Below are 26205 nucleotides of genomic sequence, written 5' to 3' on the forward strand. Positions count from 1 at the left end.
AGAGCCAGGAGTAACCCCTGAGCGTCACTGGGTGCGGCCCCCAAACCAAAAATAATTAAATTAATTAATTAAAAATAAAGACAAGGGGGCTGGTGAGGTGGCGCTAGAGGTAAGGTATCTGCCTTGCAAACGCTAGCCAAGGAAGGATCACGGTTCAATCCCCCAGCGTCCCATATGGTCTCCCCAAGCCAGGGGTGATTTCTGAGCACTTATCCAGGAATAACCCCTGAGCATCAAGCGGTTGTGGCCCGAAAAACCAAATAAATAAATAAATAAATAAATAAATAAATAAATAAATACAAAAAAATAAAGACCTGCATGAACAGTTCCCTTGGGTCTCCTACCTCAACCTATCTAGAACCTCTGCCCTCACTTGTCACTCCCTTGTTTACTATACGATGGCCATATTGGCTCCCCTCCCTACCTGACACCACACACACACACACACACACACACACACACACGCACAGACACACACGCACAGACAACCCACTGACCACACATGCATACGTGTACACCTATACCTAGTTCAATTCCCTTTTCTTGCATTCTGTTTCTCTCATGGCGTTTATATATCCTTATTATATTGACACCTTATTTATTTCACCTAAATTCCCTCTCTTCCATTCCCATGTAACTTCTTTGTAGGAGCCTAGGGACTTTTTTCTTTTGGGGTGGTGGTGATGGGCCATCCCCATGATGCTCAGGGGCTGGTTGCTCTGGCTCTGCATCTGGAAATTACAGCTGGTGGTACCTGAGGAATGAACCAGGTCAGCCTTGTGTAAAGCAAGCACCCTACCACTGTACTCTGGTCCCCGCTAAGGATAGTTTTCTATTTGGTTTCATTTTCTGCTTGGTTCTAGTTGGTCCAATGTCTGTAGAGTGTTCCCTAAACAAATATTTATTCTTAACTTATGTTTATGGATAAGTATTCAACTCCAAAAGCACTTTTGCATTACCTTCTATATAAATTTCCGCAGAGGTTGAATCTGTCCCATAGATGTTGGACGCGAAGCAGGAGTAGCGTCCAGTGTCTTCCTCAAAGGCTTCGGCGATGGTCAGGGAGTGCAGGTTTCCTGTCTGGAGGATGTGAATGTCTGGAGAATTCTCAAGTTCTTTCCCTTCACAATACCACCTGCAAAACACGGAATATTGGACATCATAGAAATGTCAAAATTAAAAAAAAAGAAATGTCAGAATTAATAATTAATTAATAAGAATTTCCCTAAGGAAACTCTGATGAATTTATGGGTTGGAACAAAAATAGTTCAGTAGGTAAGATGCTTGTCATACACACAGCAGGCCCTTGGAGTATTGCCTGGTGTGGTCCCTCCCAACAAAACTGTGATGAATTTAGAGCGAAACACACAAAGCAATATGTTATTAATGACAATATTTAATCTTTACACTGAGAAGGGCTGGAAGTATTCAAATTTTATGGACACTTTACTCGGGAAATTGGAATGTATCAAGAATGATGCAATTGGGGCCGGAGAGAGAGCATGGAGGTAGAGTGTTTGCCTTGCATGCAGAAGGATGGTGGTTCGAATCCTGGCATCCCATATGGTCCCCCATGCCTGCTGGGAGCAATTTCTGAGTATAGAACCAGGAGTAACCCCAGCAGCATCAGGGGTTATGATGCAATTGAGAAAGTAAATGCATTCCACATTAAAGATCAGACTTGGGTTTTTGTTTTTGTTTTTGTTTTTTGTTTTGCCACAACCAACGGCGCTCAAGAGTTACTCCTGGCTCTGTGCTCAGAAATCGCTCCTGGCAGAGCTCGGGGGACCATATGGAGTGGTGGGGATCGAACCTGGGTTCGTCCCTGGTAGGCTGAGCATGGCATCTAAGAAGACTTAGTTTTCTGTAGAAAGCACTGCAGGTGCTACTTACCCCCACTTGAAGAGAATCTAAAGAATAATCTAAAGTTTGTGAAGCTGAGTTGCTCTTATTCCTACTATGAAACTGAGTCTAAATTTGCTGAGTGAACATGTGCTTGCTCCGTTATGAAGCCATCAAAGCCAAGAAAATGGATCAGCTGCTTTCGGGAGCGGCCTAAGCCCTTCTTGGTTTCTAGTGGGCTTTTAACTAAAAAATGTTCTAAGTCGGGGCCGGCGCGGTGGCACTAGAGGTAAGGTGTCTGCCTTGCAAGCGCTAGCGTAGGACGGACTGCGGTTCGATCCCCTGGTGTCCCATAGGATCCCCCAAGCCAGGAGTGATTTCTGAGCGCATAGCCAGGAATAACCCCTGAGTGTCAAATGGGTGTGGTCCAAAAAAAAGAAAAGAAAAGAAAAGAAAATGTTCTAAGCCCAAACTGCATTTAATCCACTGATCACCTTAGCTTAACCAAACCCACCTGAAGCACTCTCAGAACACTCACAGTAGCCTATGCTGGAAAAAATAAATGAGCACAAAGCTCGTTTTCAAATTTAGTAAGGAATATCTCAGATAAATTATTGACCATTGTAGCATAAATGAAAACAGAGTGTTGGGGGCTGCAGAAATAGCACAGTGGTAGGGCATTTGCTTTGCACGAGGTTGACCAGGATGGACCTGATTTTGATCCTGGCATCCCATATGATCCCCCGAGCTTGCCAGGAGGGATTTCTATTTTTAAATTTTTTATTTATCTCACATATTTTTATACAGATATACACGAATTCATACAAGAGAATATTAGAGCATGAACATGAGATCATCTGGAGTGAAATGTAGGCATTGATACATATAGATCATCTGCTCTAAAAATTGAACCACATTCCTAATCTCCTCCTCCTCCTCCTCCTCTTTTCTGGTCTTCTTTTTTCTTCTTGTCTTTTTCTTCTTCTTCCTCTCTTTCCTCTTCTGTTTTTTCCTTTTCTTCTTTTTCCTCTTCTTTCTCCTCTTCCCCCTCTTCCTCTTCTCACACTTCCTGGATCTCTGGGACTCCAATGATTCCTACGTTGTTTCTCTTGAATTAATCAAAGACATTTATTTTCACCTGTTCACATTCTTTGAAGATTTTTTCCATTGTCCGATCATTTGTTTTACAGTTCTTTTCCAATCTTTTCTGCTGTATGGAGTTGCTCTGCATCTCATTCTCTGGCTCACTGACCCTGTTTGCAGCTGACTTACTCCACTGGAGAAGCTTTCCACTGGGGTTCTCATTTCCTCTACTGAGTTTTTCAGACCTATTATTTCAGTATGAAGTTTTCTGATTTCTATCTTCATATCCTCTTGATTCTTTTTGGTGTTCCATTCAACTTGATCTATGCTTTCTTTGACTCCATGAACATCCTCCATTTTTCTTCTTTAAACACCTTATCTATCATTGGTGGTAGAAAATGTGCACTGATGAAGGGTGGTGTCGTACATTGTATGAATAAAACTCAATAATGGACACTTGTGAACAACCTTGTAACCACTGTGTTTAAATAAAGTAATTAAAAACATTTATAATAAACACCTTATCTGAGTGGATACCTAGCTGGAGGGTACTTTTTGGATCATCAGAGCAGCCATGTTCATTCTCTATCAATGGGGTTGTCCTATATTGTTTCCCCATTGCCACACTGGTAGTGTGGTTTTTATTATGTGCTGTGGTGGGGGTCAGGGGTTAAAAGATGCATGCTGCTGTGGAGCGAAGTGGAGCGGCCACGCTCATGCTGCTCCACCTGAAAAGCAGGCAGGGATCAAGGCAGCAGTCCTTTATCATGGCTCTCTTGTGCCCAAACATATGGCTGAATCAACCCCACGTTTATTGGGTGGGGACATCTTACCAGGTTTCCCAGGAGTGATTTCTGAGCATGGAGAGCACTGCTGGGAATAATTCAAAAACCAACCCCTCCAAAAACACCACTTTGAAATAGAACTATTAGAAATAAAATGTTCTATAAGTCATATTTTCAAATAAAATTTGAAGTAGATGGAATTATAATATAACACCACATAAAACACATGAATACAAGAAAATGTCACTTCTCTTACCATATTTCCCGGCGTATAAGACGACTTTTGAAACAAAAAAATATGTCAACCGAAAATCAGGGGTCGTCTTATATGCCAAGTATATCCCGAAAAATGTTTCAATATGCCACTATGAAAATTGTCTGAATATTGCCACAAAACGAATTTTCCAACTCGATCCTGTACCAATCACTGCAAGGCTGCTTGGACCGCCTCTCTGACTCAACCAATCCAAGCAGGCTTTTGATGCATGCAAATGAGACAATGTTCTGGACCCGAATCTACACTGTCAAAAGCCTGCTCAGATTGGCCAGTCAGAGAGGAAGTCTATGACAGTAGAACCTTGGCACCTTTGCTTGTTGGGATTGGCTCACTGTGGTACATGAGCACAGGAACACATGCAGCACATGCAGCACAGGAACGTTCTATCTGATACAGCGACTATAGGCCTAAACCTATGTTTTAGCTGCAAAATTAGGGGGTCGTCTTATACACCTGAAAATACGGTAGTTAAATTTTTAACAGGAAGGTACAGAATAGAGCAAATAATGTTAATTTTCACAGAAGAAATATGGACAGGGACCGGAGCAATAGTACTGCGATTAAGGTGCTTGTTGTCCGTGCATGTGGCCAACCTAGGTTCGATCCTTGGTGTCCCATATGCTCCCCTTAGCACTGCCAGGAGTGATTCTTGAATGCAGAGCCAGGAGTAACTCCTGACTCTGGGTCATGTCAGGTATGACCCAAAAACCAACCCCCCAAATGAATGTGGGTATTGGGGCTGGAGAAATCGTAGAAAGGTAAGGCATTTGCCTTGCATGCAACTGGCCTAGGTTTGACCCTCACATCCCATTTTGTCCTCTGAGATCAACAGGAGTGATCCCTGAGTGCAGATAAGAAAGCTTTGTGCTGGGACTGGAGAGATAACATGGAGGTATGGCATTTGCCTTGCATGTAGAAGAACGGTGGTTCGAATCCTGGCATCCCATATGGTCCCCTGAGCCTGCCAGGACTGATTTCTGAGCCTAGAGCCAGGAGGAACCCCTGAGCACTGCCGGGTTGTAACCCCCCCCCAAAAGAAAGCTTTGTTCACTGCTGAGTGTAGCCTAAAAACAAACAACAAGAACAAAACAAAACACAGATAATGTGGGTATTAAGAAATAAAGAAATGTGAAGATGAAGGGTCAAATGATCCCCCTTCCTCAAAGATAACTTGAAGTATTCATCTTAATACCTAGTACTTGTGACAAAGACTATATTTTTTATCTGCTTTTGAGTCCCATTTGGCAATGTTCTTGACTCTACACATGCCAATTTGGGGACTATATGAGATGGCAGGTATCGAACCAGGTCAACCTTGTGTTATCTTTTGGGCCCATTGTGACCTTATTTGCAAATAGGGTCTTTTCTGGTATCATCAAGCTGCAACCACTATTCTGGTGAGTTCTGACTCCATATGAATGAGGTTCTTTAAGAAGAGGAAAGCCCCATGGAGAAAGGCCTGTGATGGCCGACTGAGATTGGAGAGACGGGCAGCAAGCTAAGGAATGCTAGGAACTGACAGCCACCACCATCACCAGACTCCAGAGGCAGGAGAGGAGCCTACCCACAGGCTCTGAGGAAGATTGGTCCTTTGATCGAAGATTTTGAGCCTCAGGAAGAGATAGTACAGCAGGGAAGGCACTTGCCTAGCATGCAACTGAAGTGGGTTTGATCCCCAGGCATCCCCGAAGGTCCCCTGAGCACTGCCAGGAGTCATCCCTGAGTGCAGAGCTAGGAGTAACCCCTGAGCATCTTTGGGTGTGGCCCCAAATCAAAAAAAGTAAAAAAGACTTCTAGTCTTCAGAATAGAGATAAAATAGTTTTGCTTTAAGCTATCAGGGTACTTGGTTATAGTAAGCTAGTAAAATAATACAGGAGTAAGAAATAAGATATTTGGTGTATATATTGGCATAAAAGAAATGGGAAAGAATAAAATAAAAAATCAGAGAAAAGAATGAAATAAAAATCAAAGGTAGAAAAAAAATGAGCAAGATGATGAAGACTGGAATGAGATCTCTTAGCATACTAATTTTATCTATTTTTTTGGGTTAAGGGGCCATTTCAGTTTTGTGACTATATCATCATTGACTGCCTATTTATAATTATAATTAAACTTCATGAAATAAAATTTCTTATTTATAATAGAAATATATTTATAACTATAAATATGTAAATGTTTATCATTTATGACCATAATTCATATTTATGATGGATGTAAATTTATAATTTATAATATAAATATTATACCTTTATACGTATATGAAATAAAATGACTGTTGTCAAAAAGGTAAAAATGTAAATCATATAATATATAGAACTCTATAAATAACACATAAATTATATAATATATAATAAATAATATATAGGAAGAAAAGAAAAGAAAGTGAAATAAAGAAAGAAGAAAGAAAAGAAAGAGAGAAAAGGAAGGAAGGAAGGAAGGAAGGAAGGAAGGAAGGAAGGAAGGAAGGAAGGAAGGAAGGAAGGAAGCATAAGCCGAGTTGGGAGAGAGTCCTGACATATTAATGGAACAACAGATGGATTTTGACTTTTGGGAAGTGGCTGAACCAATACAAACACACTGGGCACAGAGAGTACAGCAAGGAGGACTCTTGCCTTTCTTTTTTATTTCGATCCTCCTTTTTGTTGGCAGCACTTATTGTCTGAAAGGACCCGATATTTTTGTTTACTTTGTTCACTCCACTATGATGTAAAGTCATGAGACGGCTTTTTGGGTTTACCACTGTAATCTCAGCTCCTCTAACAGTCAGTGTTCCAGGTAGGTGGCTGCTGAAAATGGTTGAATTTGTTGAAAGACTTGAGAGTTAAAATTCTCTAAGTGTTTTTGCTGGGGCCTGAGCTACAGCACAGTGGGTAGGGTGTTTGCCTTGCATGAGTCAACCTAGGTTCGGTCTCCGGCACCCCATATGGTCCCCTGAATACCACCAGGAATACCACCCTGAGTGCAGAGCCAGGAGTAACCCCAGAGTGTCGCTGGGTGTGGCCCAAAACAAAACAAAACAAAACAAAAACTTTCATAATTATTTTACAATTTGCTTCCTCAATTTGTATCTGCCATGGGAGGAGCACAACCTATGACTGCTGAAAAGAATTTGTAAACCCAAAACATTTATAAATTTTGGGACTGGAGAGATAGGACAGTGGGGAGGGTGCTTGCCTGGCACACAGCTGACTTAAATTGGATCTCTGGCACCCCATGTGGCCCAATGAGCACCACCAGGAGTTCTTCCTGAGTGACAGGAGTAAACCCTGAACATTATGAGGTGTGAGTCCCCCCCAAAAGGAAGCCCCCCAAAAAAGAAACCTACAACATCAATCTCAACAAGACCCCAAGGAGTTTATAGGAACAATCCCTCAGAGTGTGTGTGTCTAAATACAAATAATGAGTATTCATCAAAGCTGACATGTCTTTGTTGGTTTGGTTGCTTTTTTGGGTTGTTTGTTTGTTTGTTTGTTTGTTTTGGCTTTTGGGCCACACCTGTCAGCGCTCAGAAATTACTCCTGGCTCTGTGCTCAGAAATTGCTCCTGCCAGGCTCAGGGGACCATATGGGGTGCAGGGGATCGAAACCAGGTCAGCCGTGTGCAAGGCAAACACCCTACCACTATGCTATATCTCTGGCTAACCTTACATGTTGAACCCCTGTGTTATCTTGTATCTGTGTTACCCTGTTGCATTAAGCTCTTAGGATGGGCTTGGATGGTGGATGGATGGAGGGACCTTTCTCTGCCATCCCAGGCCACGTGGCTCTGCAACCCCCTTCAACCGGTGGGTCTGGGTTCAGGAAATCGGCGGGTATTGAACTCACTCACAGGCAGGCTTCCAGAGAGATAACATGTTTATTGGCCCTGGCCCACGTGTGTGGCCTAAATCATAACCATTTAAGCACATGTTATTCTTAGCTTGCCCTGCATCTTAACTTCTTTCAGCCATCTTTCCTCTGACCTCCATGCTGGCAAAGACCCTCATCCCTTGGGTCAAAGGCCTTATCTAACCTTCCCAAGACCCCTCCCAGGAATGGGCGGGGTCTTGCAGGTAAAGTTACACGTAGTATCCGGGGTGGAGTCACATTACCCCTCCTGATATGCTCCTAATTGAAAACAAAGACAATCAAAAGGTAGGAAAGTACAAATACAAAAAGAATAGAAAGGGAAATAATGGTAGATCTGAGATTTAAAAGCATTTGTAAGGTAGAAAGTAAACTGAGGCACCAGGAGCATTAAAAATCTTGAAAATAAAGAGGCTACTTGGCATCAACGATAGAGGCAGATTTATAGAGCAGAACTCCAGAAAGTCTCAGGATTTGAAGCCACAGGTCGAGGGGTGTGGAGATACCCAACAAGACATGAGACTTCAAACAAGAAAATGGATTTTGGAAAATAAGTGTTTGGGTCTTCACAGTAGACCTGATGGTCTCTTTCGTGCAGTTGGCAACATCTTGGGATGAAGGCGAGCTGAAGGCTGTTGGGGAAGAAGGAAGGAGGGCACAGGAGGGAGTTGTGGAGGGGAAACAAATGGGTCTGATGATTAAACAGAAATAAAACACAAATAAAACAAAATACGTGGGAGATAGTTTAAAAAGTTATTGGTGGAGCTGGAGAATTTGAGAGGATAAAATTTATTTTATTGCATTTCTTACATGAATCATTGCATCCTTTGGATTTTGGCCTCTGGTACTTACTGTCTTGTTTTGGTGGTGGTGATAGCTGTTGAATGTGTGTGTGTGTGTGTGTGTGTGTGTGTGTGTGTGTGTGTGTGTGTGTGTGTGTGTGTGTGAGTTGCCAGGAATTAAACCTAGGGCCTTGGAGCCATAGAGATAGCATGGAGGCAGGGCGTTTGCCTTTCATACAGAAGGTCATTGGTTTGAATCCGCATCCCATATGGTTCCCCGAGCCTGCCAGGAGCGATTTCTAAGCATAGAGCCAGGAGGAACCCCTGAACACTGCCGGGTGGGACCCAAAAACCCAAAAAAATATTCCACAAAAAAGTTATTGGTCCAGAGTGGTAGTACAGGTCAGGCACTTGCCAGGCAAAGGATTCTCTTCCAGGTCCTTGGTTTGGACTGTCGTGAAACATGGGGTCACCTAAGCACCACCAGGACTTAGTCACTCCTGAGCAATACAAGTGTGACCCCTAAAAAAAAATCCACATGCACAATTTAGTAAATAAAAATGTATGGAAGGGGCCGGAGAGATAGCATGGAGGTAAGGCATTTGCCTTTCATGCAGGAGGTCATCGGTTCGAATCCCGGCGCCCCATATGGTTCCCCCTCCCCCCCCCCCCCCCCCCCCCCGTGCCTGCCAGGAGCAATTTCTGAGCCTGGAGCCAGGAATAACCACTGAGCACTGCCGGGTGTGACCCAAAAACCACACACACACACACAAAAAAAATGTATGGAAGAATTGAGGCGAGTTTGTGATCAAACTAGTGAAATCAGCCCACGAATACAAACACTTGATGGGGAATTGGTTTCAGTGGAAGAGGGTTCACCATACCTACATGAAGCTCTGGGCTTTTTTTTCTTTTTCTTTTTTGGTTTTTGGGTCTCACTCAGCAGTGCTCAAGGGTCACTCCTGACTTGGGTTTAATTCCTGGCAACACACACACACACACACACACACACACACACACACACACACACACACACGAATTCAACAGCTATCACCACCACCAAAACAAGACAGTAAGTACCAGAGGCCAAAATCCAAAGGATGCAATGATTCATGCAAGAAATGCAATAAACATGCATTTTATCCTCTCAGACTTTAAAAGCATGAAATTTGGGAACTGGAGCAATAATATAGGGGGTAGAATCTTGTCTTACAGGCAGTTGAACCAGCTTTGATTCCTGGCACTTTTTATGGTCTTCTATCACAGAGCCAAGAGTAAACCCAGAGTACGATTGAATGTGTCTTCCAAACCAAAAGAAAATTAAAAATAGAAGTAAAATATTAAAATTTTTTTCCAGGGGCCAGAGTAGTGGTGCAGTTGTTAGGGCGTTTGCTGGATCCCAATTCCATCCCTGGCATTCCATATGGTCCCCCAAGCCAGGGGCAATTTCTGAGCGCATAGCCAGAAGTAACCCCTGAGCATCACCAGGTGTGACCCAAAAACCAACCAATCAAACAAACAAACAAACAATTTTTTTCCATTAAGGGGCTATAGCCAGCAGGACTGGGACCCCCTAGAATTACATTGGATGATGCTGGGAAGTTGCTAGGCATATATTCTATGACTTTAAGTCAGTCTCCAAATCCTAAATGAAAACAACAACAACCCAAAAAATAAAACAACAACAGGAGCATCAACAGTGTGACATGATGATATTGAAATAATAGAAGAGGGACAATGTAGGTGCAGCTACAGTAAGAGAGCTCATGTCCTGTCTTCTGAAGCAGGAAGGCCAAAGAAAATACTGTGCTTCCCTGAAAATAAGACCTACCTACAGGTTTCCTTTTGGGTGACATACAAGGCATCCCCCGAAAATAAGGCCCTCTTAGGCTCTGTTTCAGAATGAAAATCAATTTACCATAAACTGGTTGTTTGGGCAGCCCTGACTGGCATCTGTAGGATTCACAGTTTGTCTGGTTCGTGTTGACAACTATCAAGCTACCATACCATATACAAGTAATACATTTTCTTTATTTTCATTTAACAATAAATGTGTACTGTATTCTTCCTCATGGAAAAATAAGACATCTTTGGGAGCAAACATTAGTATAAGATACTGTCTTGTTTTCAGGAAAGCAGGGTAGCTAACATCAGCATATCGAACCACAATAGTATTTTGTACAGTGATTCTCAAAGTGCAATTTGCTTTGTGAGAGGACAAAAATATTTTCACATAATATGAAGATATCATTTGACTTTTCAGTGTGTTGACATTTGCAATGATTTTGTGAAAGCCATGGTGGCTAAAATTGGGGCACTTTAGCAATAAAAATCAAGGCATTGCCATAGAATTAACTGATTATCATAATTACATCACAAAATAGTAAATCAGGGGCTAGAGTGAGAGTACAGTGGGTAGGGTATTTGCCTTGATTCAATCCCCGGCACCACATATGGTCCCCTGTGCCCACCAGGAGTGATCCCCGAGTGCAGAGCCAGGAGTAAATTCTGAGCATCACCAGGGTGGCCCCAAACCAAAACAACAACAAACAGGGATATGGCTCAAGTGTAAAAGCATGTGCAGGGCCCGGAGAGATAGCACAGCGGCGTTTGCCTTGCAAGCAGCCAATCCAGGACCAAAGGTGGTTGGTTCGAATCCCTGTGTCCCATAGGGTCCCCTGTGCCTGCCAGGAGCTATTTCTGAGCAGACAGCCAGGAGTGACCCCTGAGCACCTCTGGGTGTGGCCTAACCCCCCCTCAAAAAGAAAAAGCATGTGCAGGGCTCTGAGTTTAATTCCTCAAATATTAATAAATTTAATCCCTTAAATATTCCTGTACCACCATCAACAGCCTCCTCGTTGGTCCCTGTCTGTGGCCCTGATAACCTTAACCACAGAACCTGGGACCTGCAGATCCGAGCACGGATCCATCAGGCCTGTGGCATTGGGCCAGGAACAGCCTTGGGACCACAGAGCACAGCTCTGTGGGGCTCTGTAGAAAATGATTTTTAAATACTTTGAAATCTAGTTTCATGGGCCAGAGTGATAGTACAGAGAGTCGGATGTTTGCCATGCATGTGACTGACCCGGCTTCTATCCTTGAAATCCCATAGGGTCTCCCAAGTACTACCACGAGTAAACCCCTGAGCTGAGTATAGATTAGTAGTTGAACTTGAAAAAGATAACTGACTGATTATAGTTATTCAGACTTGGGTATTGTATAGACACATTCTTAAAAATGAGAGAAACTTGGGGCCGGAGCAGTGGCACAAAGCATCTGCCTTGCCTGCACTAGCCTAGGACAGACCATGGTTTGATCCCCTGGCATCCCAAGCCAGGAGCGATTTCTGAGCACATAGCCAGGAGAAACCCCTGAGCGTCACCAGGTTTGGCCCAAAAACAAAAACAAAACAAAACAAAAAGAAATGAGAGAAACTTTTCAAGGAAAGATAACCTGTAACATTTGTTGACATTGGGGAAAAAAACTAACTTTAAAGAAAAATTAGAAATTTTGGAAATGTGATTTTTCACAGTAAATTTAGGATTGACCAATCCTCAAAGATGTTTTGACTAAATTGATGATGTTGGTAAATGTGCTATTTTGATATTATGTAATAAACTATGTCAGTGTTTGGGATCTCTGCTTTAATTTAAAAAAAAACAATTTTTCTTTTGGTTTTTGGGCTTCACCTGGTGGCGCTCAGGGGTTACTCCTGGCTCTGTACCCAGAAGTCACTCCTGGAAGGCTTGAGGAACCATATGAGATGCCAGGGGGATCGAACACAGGCCTGGATCAAACCCAGGCCTGTCCTGGATCGCTGTGTTCAAGGCAAACACTACTGCTGTGCTATCACTTCAGTCCCTGCTTTAATTAATTTTTTTGGGGGGGTCACATCTGGCAGTGCTCAGGGGCCATTCCTGGCTCTATACTCAGAAATCGCCCCTGGCAGGCTCGGGGGAACATATGGGATGCCGGGATTCGAACCACAGTCCTTCTACATGCAAGGCAAATGCCTTACCGCTATCTCTCTGGCTCCTGCTTTAATTAATTTTTGTTTTGTTTTTTGTTTTTTGTTTTTTGGGCCACACCTGTCTGATACTCCTGGCTAAGCACTCAGAAATCGCCCCTGGCTTGAGGGGACCATATGGGATGCCGGGGGATCGAACCGCGGTCCTTCCTTGGCTAGCGCTTGCAAGGCAGACACCTTACCTCTAGCGCCACCTCGCTGGCCCCTGCTTTAATTAATTTTTAAAAGACCAATGCAGTGTGTTATTCTTTTAAAGTGAAAGACAGGCTAATGGGTTTTATTGAGCAGATCGCAATTAACCTTTAAGAAACTACTGCTGCTGGGCCGGGCGATGGCGCTGGAGGTAAGGTGCCTGCGCTAGCCTAGGACGGACCACGGTTCGATCCCCCGGCGTCCCATATGGTCCCCCAAGAAGCCAGGAGCAACTTCTGAGCGCATAGCCAGGAGTAACCCCTGAGCGTCACAGGGTGTGGCCCAAAAACCAAAAAAAAAAAAAAAAAAAAAAAAAAAAGAAACTACTGCTAGATGAATTTTGGTGTAGTATCAAAGAAGAAAACCCCTTTACCTGAAAATGCTATTAAACTATTCCTCCTGTTTCAAATCTATTTGTCTAAGTCGGGTACTTCACATTTATTTCAAGCCAGACAACTCGATAGCTGAATTAAGAAGCAACAACGATGGCCGGAGAGAGAGTACAACTGGTGAAGTAGCCAACATTGCATGCAGCTGACGTGGGTTTGATTCCTGGCATCCCATAAGGTTCCCCAGCACCACCACGAGTGATCACTGAGCTGAGCCAGGAGGAAGCTCTAAAGGCCACTGGGTGTGGCCCCAAAACAAAACCCCAAAACAAACCTGCAATACAAAAACCAATATAAGAATTCAGTTGTCATCTACTAAGCCATTTGATAAAACGAGCAAAATTATTTCCAAACAGGGGTCAGAGAAATAGCACAGAGGTAGGGCATTTGCCTTGCATGCGGTTGACCCATTGACGGATTGAGGTTTGATCCCCCAGTTTCCCATATGGTCCCCCAAGCCAGGAGCAATTTCTGAGCATATAGTCGGAAGAAACCCCTGAGCATCACCAGGTGTAGCCCAAAACCAAACAAACCAAACAAAAACAAAAAAGTCATTGGGAGAAGTGAAATGATTCAAATGTCCAAACAATCTGTCAATGTTTTTATCCTCAGTTGAAAGGCAAGGACGGTTTGAACCGGCCCCAGAGAACAACCAGTAACTGTCACGCTGACTTGAACACGAATGATTCACTCAAAAAGCACTCACCAATAACCCAAAGGGCTGAAGTGCGTGTCTAGAGACACAGAGCCTCAAGTTCAATCCTCAGCATCACACAGCCTCTGAAACACTGCAGGGTATAGACCTAGAGGCCTCAAGCCTCAGGGTATAGACCTATTGACCAAAGTTGGGGTGCCCCCAGTCAAAAATGCCTGGGTCAGGTCTTGAAAAGCAGCATTAAATCTTTCTGGTTGGGCCCGGAGAGATAGCACAGCGGCATTTGCCTTGCAAGCAGCCGATCCAGGACCTAAGGTGGTTGGTTCGAATCCCGGTGTCCCATAGGGTCCCCCGTGCCTGCCAGGAGCTATTTCTGAGCAGACAGCCAGGAGTAACCCCTGAGCAACGCTGGGTGTGGCCCAAAAACCAAAAAAAAAAAAAAATCTTTCTGGTTAAGGCCATGGCGGTGTCTCAGTGGTAGAGAGAACCACCAGATTCAGTTCTCCCAGCACTGAATTATTGATTCATTGATTGATTGATTGATTGATTGATTTGGGGGCCACACCCGATAGTGCTCAGGGCTTACTTCTGGCTATGCACCCGGGAATCACTCCTGGTGAGCTCAGGGGACCATCTGGGATGCCAAGGATGGATCCAGATTCATTGCACATCCAGGGCAAAAGTCCTCTCTCTGCTCGCTGTACCATCTATCTCCTCTAGCCCAGAACTTGAATGTTTCATCCAGCTACCCTAAAACATTTCAATGGTACAAGGGAAACATGACTTCAAACATTTCTTCATGTTAGTAAATGCTTTTATAAAAATGCCAGGCCTAGGGCCCGGAGAGATAGCACAGCGCCGTTTGCATTGCAAGCAGCCGATCCAGGACCAAAGGTGGTTGGTTCGAATCCCGGTGTCCCATATGGTCCCCCGTGTTTGCCAGGAGCTATTTCTTAGCAGACAGCCAGGAATAACCCCTGAGCACTGCTGGGTGTGGCCCCCCCAAAAAACAAAATAAATAAATAAATAAAATAAAAATGCCAGGCCTAGCTACCTAGCTTTAAGAGACCCTCTCTTTGCGCCCCTTAGGAATGTTAGTAGGTGTCAGAAGTAGTTTCTGGTACTACAGAGGTGAATCAATGATCTGGGGGGAAATAAGGCAGGTTCAAGTGGTTCAAATTATAAAGAATAAGAAAAAAAATATTAATATAATAAAATAAAATAAATATAAGAATATGAAATATTTTATAAAAATTTAATAAAATATATAAATAAAGATACATGCAAATATATAATAAAATAAAAATATAGTTTTATAAAATACACAAATTAAAATGTAAAATAAAATAAATTAATAAAAACAACTAGCTTGTTCTGCTTATTTGACCAGCCACCAGCCTGGGAGTGAAGCTAAGAAGACAATTTTTCAAATTTAACCTGACTTTTGGGAACCATCCCATCATGCTGTTGTTAGGCTTCTTGTTTTATCTAAAATGTAGCTTGGATAAATATTGTGGCTCGAAGGTTTAGCCCAGTCATGATTTCTAAAAGCAATTTAGATGCGGCTCTCTGACTCACCGGTAAAACACTCACTGAAGATTGATTAGTCAGAACCTTTCTTTTACGAGCCCAGCCCTTCCAGCATCTCGTTCCGCCACTGTCCTGACATACCCTGTTTGCTTCCTTCCCAAAACTACATATAATTTTGAGTGATATGTTATTTTTTATATTTAATTTGCTGAATAAGTTTGATCTTCCTTACTGTATAACACAGCATGATAAAAAGGATCGCATGTGTGGATGGCTGGAACAATAGTAAAGTAGGTAGAGTGCTTGCTTGCTTTATCTGAGGCTGACCTGAATTTGATCCCTGGCACCTCAAGTGGTCCCTCCAATCCCACCAGGAGTGATCTCTGAGTAGAGAGCCAGGAGTAGACGCTGAGCATTGTCAGGTGTAGCCCAATCCCAATCCCAATCCCCCCAAAAAGAAAAAAAATTATTGCATTTTGGGGTCACCCAACAGTATGGTGCCAGGGATAGAACCCAGGGAACTATGAGTAGGGCAACCTTCCCACTGTACTATCTTTCCTGCCCCTCAACAGCATTTTTTTTTTTTTTTTTGGTTTTTGGGCCACACCCAGTGACGCTCAGGGGTTACTCCTGGCTATGCGCTCAGAAGTCGCTCCTGGCTTGGGGGACCATATGGGACGCCGAGGGATCGAACCTCGGTCCTTTCCTTGGCTAGTGCAGGCAAGGCAGGCACCTTACCTCAAGCGCCACCGCCCGGCCCCTCAACAGCATTTTTACATGTAGCAAACACAAAATATATTTTTTCTAAATAACATAAAATGATGTATTTGTGAATAAATATAACCAAAGTCATGGTAATAATCAGAAAAAAAAATCACCATTTTTAATCCCCAAAAAATATAAACAGAGGGAGATATTCATCATGATTTTGAACATAAAGTCCCAATATTTTTGTTTGTTTGTTTTTGGGCCACACCTGGTGACGCTCAGGGGTTACTCCTGGCTATGCACTCAGAAATTACTCTTGGCTTGGGGGATCACATGGGATGCCGGGGGATCAAATCGCGATCTGTCCTAGGTCAACTGCGACCTAGGGCCCTATTGCTGTGCTATAGCTCCGGCAGATGTCAAGTTCTATATTGATTGCGCTTACTTCCAAAAATCTTGATACACTTGTAATTATGCAATTTGATGTTTTCTAACTTTATATTGCAGGCTACAAAGAGTCAAAGCCTTTACGATGAAGAAGTAAATAAGTAGAAAAATTGAGGTTAGAGCAATAGTTCAGCGGGTAGGGCATTTCCCTTGCACATGGCAGACCCAAGTTCGATCCCCAGCTTCCTATATGACCCCTGAGAACAGAACCCAGAGCAACCCTGAGCATCAACTGTGTGTGGCCCATAAACAAAACAAAACAACAACAAAAAAGAAAAATCAACTGGATTATATGATTAAGTCACAGGAAAAGAAGGAGAGCATAGAGCTGGGTTCACCTATTTATGAATTTCTGTGGCAGAGTTGTTCTGGCCACACCTGGTCATGCTCTGGTGCACAGAATTCTGTGCCTGGGAGTCATTCCAGGTGTACTCAGGGCATCAGGTGATTCTGGGGACCAGCTATATGCAAAGCAAGTCTAAATTTTTTATTTATGATGAAGCTGGAATTATATATAGGTCAGTGAGGAAAAGATGACTATTCAAAAAAATGCAAAAAAGTATAGCAAGTTCTCTGCATATGTTGTCTACAAAATCAAACTAGTTGACTTAGAAACATAAACATGAAAGACAAAATTAACGTTTTAGAAGACACTATACAAGATTTTCTTTATGATTTTTGAGATTAGGAAAAATTGTTGAATTGGTGAGTGAAACAAAAACTATAAAAACCCAAAGTCAGGGCAGGACAGATAGGACAGGTAGGGTGTAGGGTGTAACTTCAATGACTTGCTTTCTAGGTCTGTGGCCATGTCAGCCATGGCCTGGTTCAAACTTCCGGAACCCTTATGGTCCCCTGAGCACCACCAGGGGGCATTCCTGAGCACTGAACCAGAAATAATCTGGGACATAAAAATCATATAAAATATAAAAACAGGGGCTGGAGAGATAGCATGGAGGTAAGGAGTTTGCCTTTCATGCAGGAGGTCATCGGTTTGAATCCCGGTGCCCCATATGGTCCCCCGTGCCTGCCAGGAGCAATTTCTGAGCCTGGAGCCAGGAATAACCCCTGAGCACTGTCGGGTGTGACCCGAAAACCAAAAATAATAAAATAAAATAAAATAAAATAAATAAAATAAAATAAAATAATAAAATAAAAACATATATAAAATTCATGAATAAAAAGTCAGTGAATTTGACATAACTAATAATATCTAATTATTTGGTCCTACAGTATATAGCTTAATAGCTTGCATGTTTACTTTGCTCACGTAAAGGTATTGAGTTCAATCCCTAGTGGTGCAATCCCAAAACTCTGCTCTTTGAGGCCAATTGCTCTGTAGTTTTTGTTTTTGTTTTTTTTTTTAATTGCTCTGTAGTTGATCATTCCTAGCGCTGCGAGTGATTCTCCATCACATCCCAAGTGCGTGTGAACCTCACAACTAAAGGGGTGCAAGATCTGATGAGCATCACTGTAAGATGCTCAAGTACCATGGCCAGGAAGAGATCCCTGGCAAGCAAGTGTTTGAGCCCCTCAGTGACCAAGAATGAGCTCTACAGCAAGAGGGGTGGCTCTCCAACTGCCTGGTCCTCCGGAGGACACCCCTGAGTGGGAGCACTACCATATCAGGCACTACGCAGGTAAGCACCACAACTACTTAGTTGTGAGCACCACAGCCTGGGATGTCACAGCCTGCTATGTTGGTCATTTCTTGGCGGGGAAGGATCTAATTATAAGAGATATCATAGAGAAAGAAGGAAGAAGAGTAAACTTGGGAAATTATAATTTCATTTCCTTTTTTGTTGTTGTTGTTTTATTTTTGAGCCACAATCAGCAGGACTTGGGGGCTACTCTTGGCTTAGGGCTTGGGGATTGATCCTAGCAATGCCTTAGAGACCATAGAGTGTCAGGGGTTGAAATGGGGACACTGATATGGAAAACATGGTCCCTAACCTCCTGGGTGATATTCCCAGCCCCAAGAAAGGGTATTTTCATTATATTTATGTCTTATTTATTATACATAATAAATATATTTATAACAATAAAATAAAGAAAATGTTAATAATAAATTTGTAATATGTTATGATTGTTATCAGATAAATATATATATAGATATATTATTTTGGGGGCACACTACATTTGATAGTGCTCAGGAGCTATTCCTGGCTCGGTGCTCAGGGGTGGCTCCAAAGAATGCTCTGAGGACTGTAGAGAAACAGCCCTTATGATGGGTTTGGATGGTGGATGGAGGCCTGAAGCCTCATCCCCCACCCTTTCTCCCTAGGTAACTTGACCTTACCTGCAAGACCCCGCCCATTCCTGGGAGGGGTCTTGGAAAAGGTAGATAAAGCCTTTGACCCAGGGGATTCGGCCCTTTTTGGGTCTCTGCCCTTTTGGTCTTTGGCCAGCTTGGAGGTAAAAGGGAAGATGGCTGAAAGGAGTTAAAATGCAGGGCTAGCTAAGAATGTCTGTGCTTGAAAGGTTATGATATAGGCCACACACATGTGGTGAATAGGGCATGAATAAAGTTGATGCTTCCTGATGCCTGCCTGTGAGTGAGTTCAATACCAGTCGCTTTCCTGGACCCCAGACCCGCTAGCTGGTTGGGGTTTGCGGAGCCACGTGGCCTGGGATGGCAGAGAAAAATCTCTCCATCCTTCTCCATCCACCTCCATCCACCACCATCGTTAATTATTTAATGCAACAGAGGCCTTTGTTCTTAACCCCGGCCACGTGGCTCCATTCCTTATTAACTGACAGGTCATCATCTTCAGGTGGTCGTGGAGGGTATTGAACTCACTCACAGGCAGGCTTCCAGAGAGACGACATCTTTATTGCCCTGGCCAACATTTGTGTGGCTTTTATTATAAACCTATTTAAGCATTCAGCCATTTTTAGCTAGCCCTGCATCTTACTTCTTTCATCCATGTCACCTCCAACCTCCATCCTGGCAAAAGACCAAAAGGGCCCTTTTCCCTCGGCCCCAGTCTCCTTCCAAAGACCACTCCCAGGAATGGGCAGGGTCTTGCAGGTAAAGATAAGGTAATATCCGCTTCCCAAGACCCCTCCCAGAAATGGCCGGCTCTCAGGTAGATACACCTAAATCCAGGGTGGAGTCACAGAGGACCATGTTGTATGTCAGAGCATGAATCCCCGACTCACATGCAAAGTGTGTGCATTAGCCCTTTGATCTATCTCCCCAACCCATAATCATATTTTTAAAAGTCTTACAAAACAACAAGAATAGAAAAATAAAGGTATAAATTGACCCTTATGTAAAAGGACCCTAAGTGGTCGATAAATATTTTTAAAGTTCTTACCCTATTAATAACTATAGAAATAAAGGTCAAAATAATAGCATTTCATACCCACCAAGTTGCCAAAATGAAAAAGTCCAATACTAGCCATATTGGTAATAATGTAGAACAAATTAGAACTCATACAGAGTTTATGCCAATGTACAGGGAAATATCTCCATTGAAAAATAATTTCGGGGCCGGTGAGGTGGCGCTAGAGGTAAGGTGTCTGCCTTGCAAGTGCTAGCCAAGGAAGGACTGCGGTTCAATCCCCCGGCGTCCCATATGGTCCCCCCAAGCCAGGGGCAATTTCTGAGCACTTAGCCAGGAGTAACCCCTGAGCATCAAATGGGTGTGGCCCCAAAAATCAAAAAACCAAACCAAACAAAAAAACAAAAAAGAAAAAAGAAAAGAAAAAGAATTTCATATTATGATAAAATTGCAGTTGTTTTAGGTTTTGAGTGTTTTGGGTCATACCTGATTGTGATCAGGGCTTACTCTTGGTTGTGTGATCAGGGAAAGTTTGGGGGACCATATTGTGGTGCCATAAATTGAACCAGAATTGGCCACATGTAACACAAGTGGCTTAAACTCTGCTTAAACGACCTCTCTGACCCAAAGTTTTTTTTTGTTTGTTTTTTTTTTTTTTTTTTTTTTTGGGTTTTTTGGGCCACACCCGTTTTACGCTCAGGGGTTACTCCTGGCTATGTGCTCAGAAATCGCCCCTGGCTTGGGGGGACCATATGGGACGCCGGGGGATCGAACCGAGGTCCGTTCCTTGGCTAGCTCTTGTAAGGCAGACACCTTACCTCTAGCGCCACCTTCCCGGCCCCATGACCCAAAGTTTTATATATATATATATATATATATATATATATATATATATACACTTCTCAACAATTCTGTGCCTGACATACTCATCCATAGAATATATCAGAAAAATATCTTAGAATCTTTTTGAGGATATAGTCATACTAGTAATAGTAAGATAAAAATAATTTGATTAAAAATAATACGATACAAATAAAAAATCAATATACGTGTACATAAATGCTAAAATCCTCTTGTCTTACCAAAAATAACAACAACAACAAACATTAGCTCAGAAACTGGTGACTTTTGCTCACTTTGATAATATATATGAAGAAGCTGACACTTTTATTTTAGTTGTTTCCTTTTGGGGGCCACACCTAACAGTGCTTAGGACTTTCTCCTGGCTTTGCACTCAGGAATCACTTCTGAGAGGCTCAGGGTACCATATGGGGTGCTGGGGATTGAACAGGATGAACTGTATTCAAGACGAGCATCCTGCCAGCCCAAATGTCGACACTTACTAAGGAGCTTGGTAGGGAGACAGAGAGTTGGGAGGGAGGTTAAAGCTGGGATTATAGCCCTCAACAACTACTGGGTGTGGCCCCAAAACCAAACTAAACCAAACCTACAAGTTTGGTTGGGCTAGGTTGGTAAGGGTAGCTTCTGGAGAGCTCCAGAGAGAGTGCTTTGTAGTCCCAGAAGTTTGTGAAGCTAAGAGGCTTATGCCCGAATTTATCCTCAAAAATATATCTTTGGAGGGGGATGGAGAGAGAGAGTACAGGGGTAAGGCACTTGCATTGCATCTTGCTGGCCCTGGATCAAATCCCCTATACCATATACTCAGGCTACTATCAGGGGCCACCCCAGAGCACAAAACTGGCACTAGCCCTGATCCCACTGGGTGTAGTCCACCCTCAAAAAGACAGTTGAGGGACACTCCCAGTGCTGAGGTGACACCATGGTTAGGCCCAGCAGTACTCAGAGGACTACTTGGTAACGAGTATTGAACTTGGGGCTTCTTGCATGCGAAGAATGAGATCTGTCTTTAGAACTCTGTTCTCTTCTCTCAGCTTTCTGTCCCATCTCCTTCACCCTCAACACACAAAATCCTTAAAGTGAAAGGCTACTGGGGGCCGGAGAGATGACACAGCAGTAGGGCATTTTCCTTGCATGCGGCCGATCCAGGACTGCCCAGTTCCATCCCTGGTATCCCATTTGGTCCCCCAGCCTGCCAGGGGTGATTCCTGAGAGCAGAGCCAGGAGTGACCCCTGAGCACACTGCGGGGTGTGGCCCAAAGACCAATCAATCAGTAATTAAATAAAGTTAAAATAAATTGAAAGGCTAGAGGGAGGCCGGAGAGATAGCATGGAGGTAAGGCGTTTGCCTTTCATGCAGGAGGTCATCAGTTCGAATCCCGGTGTCCCATATGGTCCCCCAAGCCAGGAGCAATTTCTGAGCGCATAGCCAGGAGGAACCCCTGAATACCCGAGCATCATAGGGTGTGGCCCAGAAAACAAACAAAAGAAAAATTTCAAAAGTGCCTTAGCACAAGAACAAACAGGGGAGATAGAGCCAAGTGCTGGTGCATTTGTTACATACAGGAGGCCTCAGTTTGACCCCCCAGCACAGGATAATTCCCCCTGCAGCACAATGATCCATGAATTGGCCTCAATTCACAAAAGTTTGAAGCCCCAATTCAACAATAAAAGCACAATAGAGTAAATAACAACAACAACAGTTGTCCCCTAGAGATCCTGACTCAGCTGGTCCATGGTGGAAATAGCGAGCGGAACACCTGTGGGGGGCCCAGATGACACAGAGACTCCTGGTCTGGTGGCTCTGGGCTCTCCAAGCCTGGCCCTGCTCCCTCAGCTCCTAGCCAGCATCCCACGCTCTGGCTGCTCACGTCATTCACTTCAGTCCCTTCAACTCAACCACATCTCAGAGCCTCCGATCTTGAGGTTTGCTGGTTCCTCTCACAGTCACTTTCCCCAACCTCACTCCTCTTTGCCTGGTCATCTTTTACCCTTCAGCTGAAACATCACTTGACCAGTTGCTCAATTTAAGTTATAAAAATTGTATGCTTGGAGAGTCGAAGTCATAATTCAGTGGGGAAGGCGCTTGCCTTGCAAGTAGCCAACCCCGGTTTGGTCTCCAGCATCCTAGAAGGTTCTCTAAGCTCGGCAGGAGCACAGAGCCTGGAATAACCCCTCAGGACTGCCCGGTGTGGCCCCCCCCAAAAACACCAATAAACCTCAAACACAGGGGAAAAAAACTTTCATGCATGGTACAACGTGGGTACCAGGCTGCTTTTTCAACTATATTTTATAGAATCTAAATGTAAATGAGTTCTTAGCAAATTTTAGCCTCTAAGTTGAGATATACTATGACTATAAACCACACTAGATTCTCAAATCCCCGCAGTTTAATTCTATATTTTACAAACAGAATATTGGTAACTTTATATTGGTTATGTGTTGAAATTGTATGTTTATATTAGATAAATAGTATAGGCTGCATTTGAATTTATTTCTCCCAGAATTAAGAAGTGTGTGTGTGTGTGTGTGTGTGTGTGTGTGTGTGTGTGTGTGTGTGTGTGTGTGTGTGTGTAGGGTTCGGGTTCCACCTGGTAGTGCTCAGGGCTTACTCCCAACTCTGTACTCAGGACTCACTTCTCATGGTATCTGGGAAACCATATGTGGTGCCCATGATCAAACCAGGGCTTGTCACACGCATAGAATTTCACTTCCTTGGTGGTGGGAATGTTGCACTGGTGAAGGGGGGTGTTCTTTACATGACTGTAATCATACAACTATAATCATGTTTGTAATCACGGTGTTTAAATAAAGATAAAAAATAAACAAAAAATAAACAAAAAAAAATAAATGAAAGTGTCATTAGACAAAAAAAAAGAATTTCACTTCCTGGATTATCTCTCATTCCTCTTCACTCAGTAGCAGTCTTTAAAAATGTGGACTGTAGAAAGTTTTTAATGTGTAAATGGCAGTAGAATATTTTCACTACACAGTGTTTCTTTAAACCTGAGTTTAAAACCGTTTTTCTGGCTGTAGCTTGGCCCCTTTGGCCTGCTCCTGGGGTCCAGACAGACCCTGTGCCCTTGGTTAAGAAATGATGTTTTAAATTGGTTTTCCATTTAATCCATATAAGAGATATGTAATTCAACACAAGACATATAGGAATCATGTAAGTATATATGTAAAACACAGGTGTTATGTGTTACACTGCACATATGTGTATGTAATACACACAACACAAAGCATTGTGATCATATATGCGTTGCATGTAAATACTATGAGATATTTATGTATAAATATGTACTACATACAAGAAACATGCAATTCAACACAACACACACGAAGCATGTCGCTTGCCTGCGATGAGTTTAGTTAGAGAAATAACTACATTTTGAACTGTCTTAATAATGAGAATGTATGAGGGAAATGGAGAGCCTGTTTAGAGTACAGGTGGGGGTCGGGTGGGGAGGAGGGAGATTTGGGACATTGGTGATGGGAACGTTGCACTGGTGATGGGGGGTGTTCTTTGCATGACCGAAACCCAAACACAATCATGTATGTAATCAAGGTGTTTAAATAAAAAAAATCAGAAAAAAATATGTAATGCACATGTCTATGGCGTGTAAGCAAATGCTTCTATGACTATGTAACGCATAGAATACATGCAAGAAACATAGGGTTCCATATAATAAACGTAAAAGTGAGATTCGAGAGACTACAAGAAGCGGGGCTGTACGGAGTACAGATGTGTTCCAGGTGTGTACCGTGTGCCACGTGGAACCCACGTGTCCTCTGTGAAGGTCGCCTCCGCGGTGTGTGGTCCTCCAGGCACATGCTTCCAAGTCCCACCCGGCAGGCCTCTTTCCAGCACCCCCTTTACCTGACTTGGGGCGGGGGGATCCCCACCACCACGCAGTCCAGCCGCACCCTGCTGCCCTCGGGCACCTCGCGGCTCCGCAGCTTCTGCGTGAAGCGAGGGGGCTGCCCCAGGGGCTCCTCGTAGTGCGGGGAGGACGAGGGCGACGACCCCGGGGTGGTGTCCGCCGAGGCCGCGGCCGCCTCCGCCTCCCCGGCCCCCTGGGCCTCGCGCCTGCGGGCCTCCCGCCGCTCCCGCGCGTGGTTCAGCTGGTTGTCCCTGGCGTCGGCGGGGATGGCCACGGGCAGCGACCGCTCCCTGCTGTCCGGGAGGCCCGGCTCGGCCTTGCCCTTGGGGCCCTTGCAGGCGCGGGGCCGCAGCCGTCGGGCGCCGTGCGCCTTGAAGAGGGAGGACAGCTCCTCGATGAAGTCGGCCGCCTTGTGCAGGAAGACCCGCTTGGCCGGGCTCTCGGGGCTGGGCGGCCCCTGCCCGGGCTGGGCCGGGCCGTCCCGGCGCAGCAGAGGCTCCAGGCCGGCCTTGGCCCCCGGCCGCCCCTGCTCGGGCTGGCGCTTGCGAGCCGCCGCCGCCTCGGCCCTGTCCCCCGGGTCGTGGTGGATGGCCAGCCTGGCCAGCGTGACGCTCTCGTCCAGCTCCTCCTGGCTCAGGAAGGCCGACAGGTCGGGGAGGTCCTCCTGGCCCCCTCCGCCGGCCTCCGCGGCCCCTGCCCTGCCGGCAAAGTGGCACGGGTGGGCGGACGGCTCTGCCCGGCTCCTCTCGGGGTCCCCCCGATGCCGGGTTTCGGCCAGGTAGCTCTCTCGGAGCAGCTGGGAGATGGACGTCGAGGCCTCGAGGCTGTCGTCCTGCATGGCTGCAAGAGAAGAGAAGAAGGGACACGGGGTTGGCACCAGGGCCTGACCACTCGGAGAACCCGCCTAGCTCCAGGTGGGCACATGTCAAGGCGCACAGCAAGCTGCCTGCATCTGGCAGAAATGGGCAGGTCTCACTCACATCAGGTAAGGTTACAGAGGAAGATGGGGAAGGGGTGGCATCTTACAGAGGAAGATGGGGATGGGGGGACATCTGCCAACTCCAATCGCTTGCCTCTGGTGGGCAAAACGTGACCTTTAAAGGGAATCAAGGCCATTTGTTTCCCTCCCATCGAAGCTGACAAGCACGCCTGCTGAGGACTTCATTGCTTTATGGGCAGTTTCAATGGTAAGAGCCATAGAAGCACACTTTTTTGTTGGTTGGTTGGTTTTTTCTTTTTTCTTTTGGGCTACACTGGCAACGTGGAGGGGTTAATCCTGACTCTGTACTCAGGAATCACTGCTGGCTGTGTTCCAGGGAACTATATGGGATGCCTGGGATTGAACCTAGGTCGGCCACATGCCCTACCTACTGAGCTATCCCTACTGGCCCTATATATAGATCTTTAAAATAATAAGTTTTGGGGCCGGTGAGGTGGCACTAGAGGTAAGTTGTCTGCCTTGCAACAGCTAGCCAAAGAAGGATAGCGGTTCGATCCCCTGGAGTCCCACATGGTCCCCCCAAGCCAGGGACAACTTTTGAGCACTTAGCCAGGAGTAACTCCTGAGCATCAAACAGGTGTGGCCAAAAAAAAAACAACCCAAAACAAATAAA

The 26205-nt window shown here is 44.4% G+C and overlaps 1 protein-coding gene across 1 annotated transcript in view; it reads right to left on the reverse strand.

Moving 5' to 3' along the window:
- Positions 1–25430, reverse strand: part of MYPN (myopalladin) — a 63736-nt gene extending 38306 nt beyond the window's left edge. Inside the window, exons 1-2 of the mRNA XM_049764556.1 lie at positions 24589–25430; positions 960–1135 (exon numbers count right to left, since the gene is read on the reverse strand). Of these exons, the coding sequence (XP_049620513.1) occupies positions 960–1135; positions 24589–25430 (1018 nt within the window). The remainder of the gene's footprint in view (positions 1–959; positions 1136–24588) is intronic.
- Between the last annotated feature and the right edge of the window lie 775 nt (positions 25431–26205).

Source organism: Suncus etruscus, chromosome 17 (assembly GCF_024139225.1).
Source record: "Suncus etruscus isolate mSunEtr1 chromosome 17, mSunEtr1.pri.cur, whole genome shotgun sequence".
Classification (NCBI taxonomy): Eukaryota; Metazoa; Chordata; class Mammalia; order Eulipotyphla; family Soricidae; genus Suncus; species Suncus etruscus.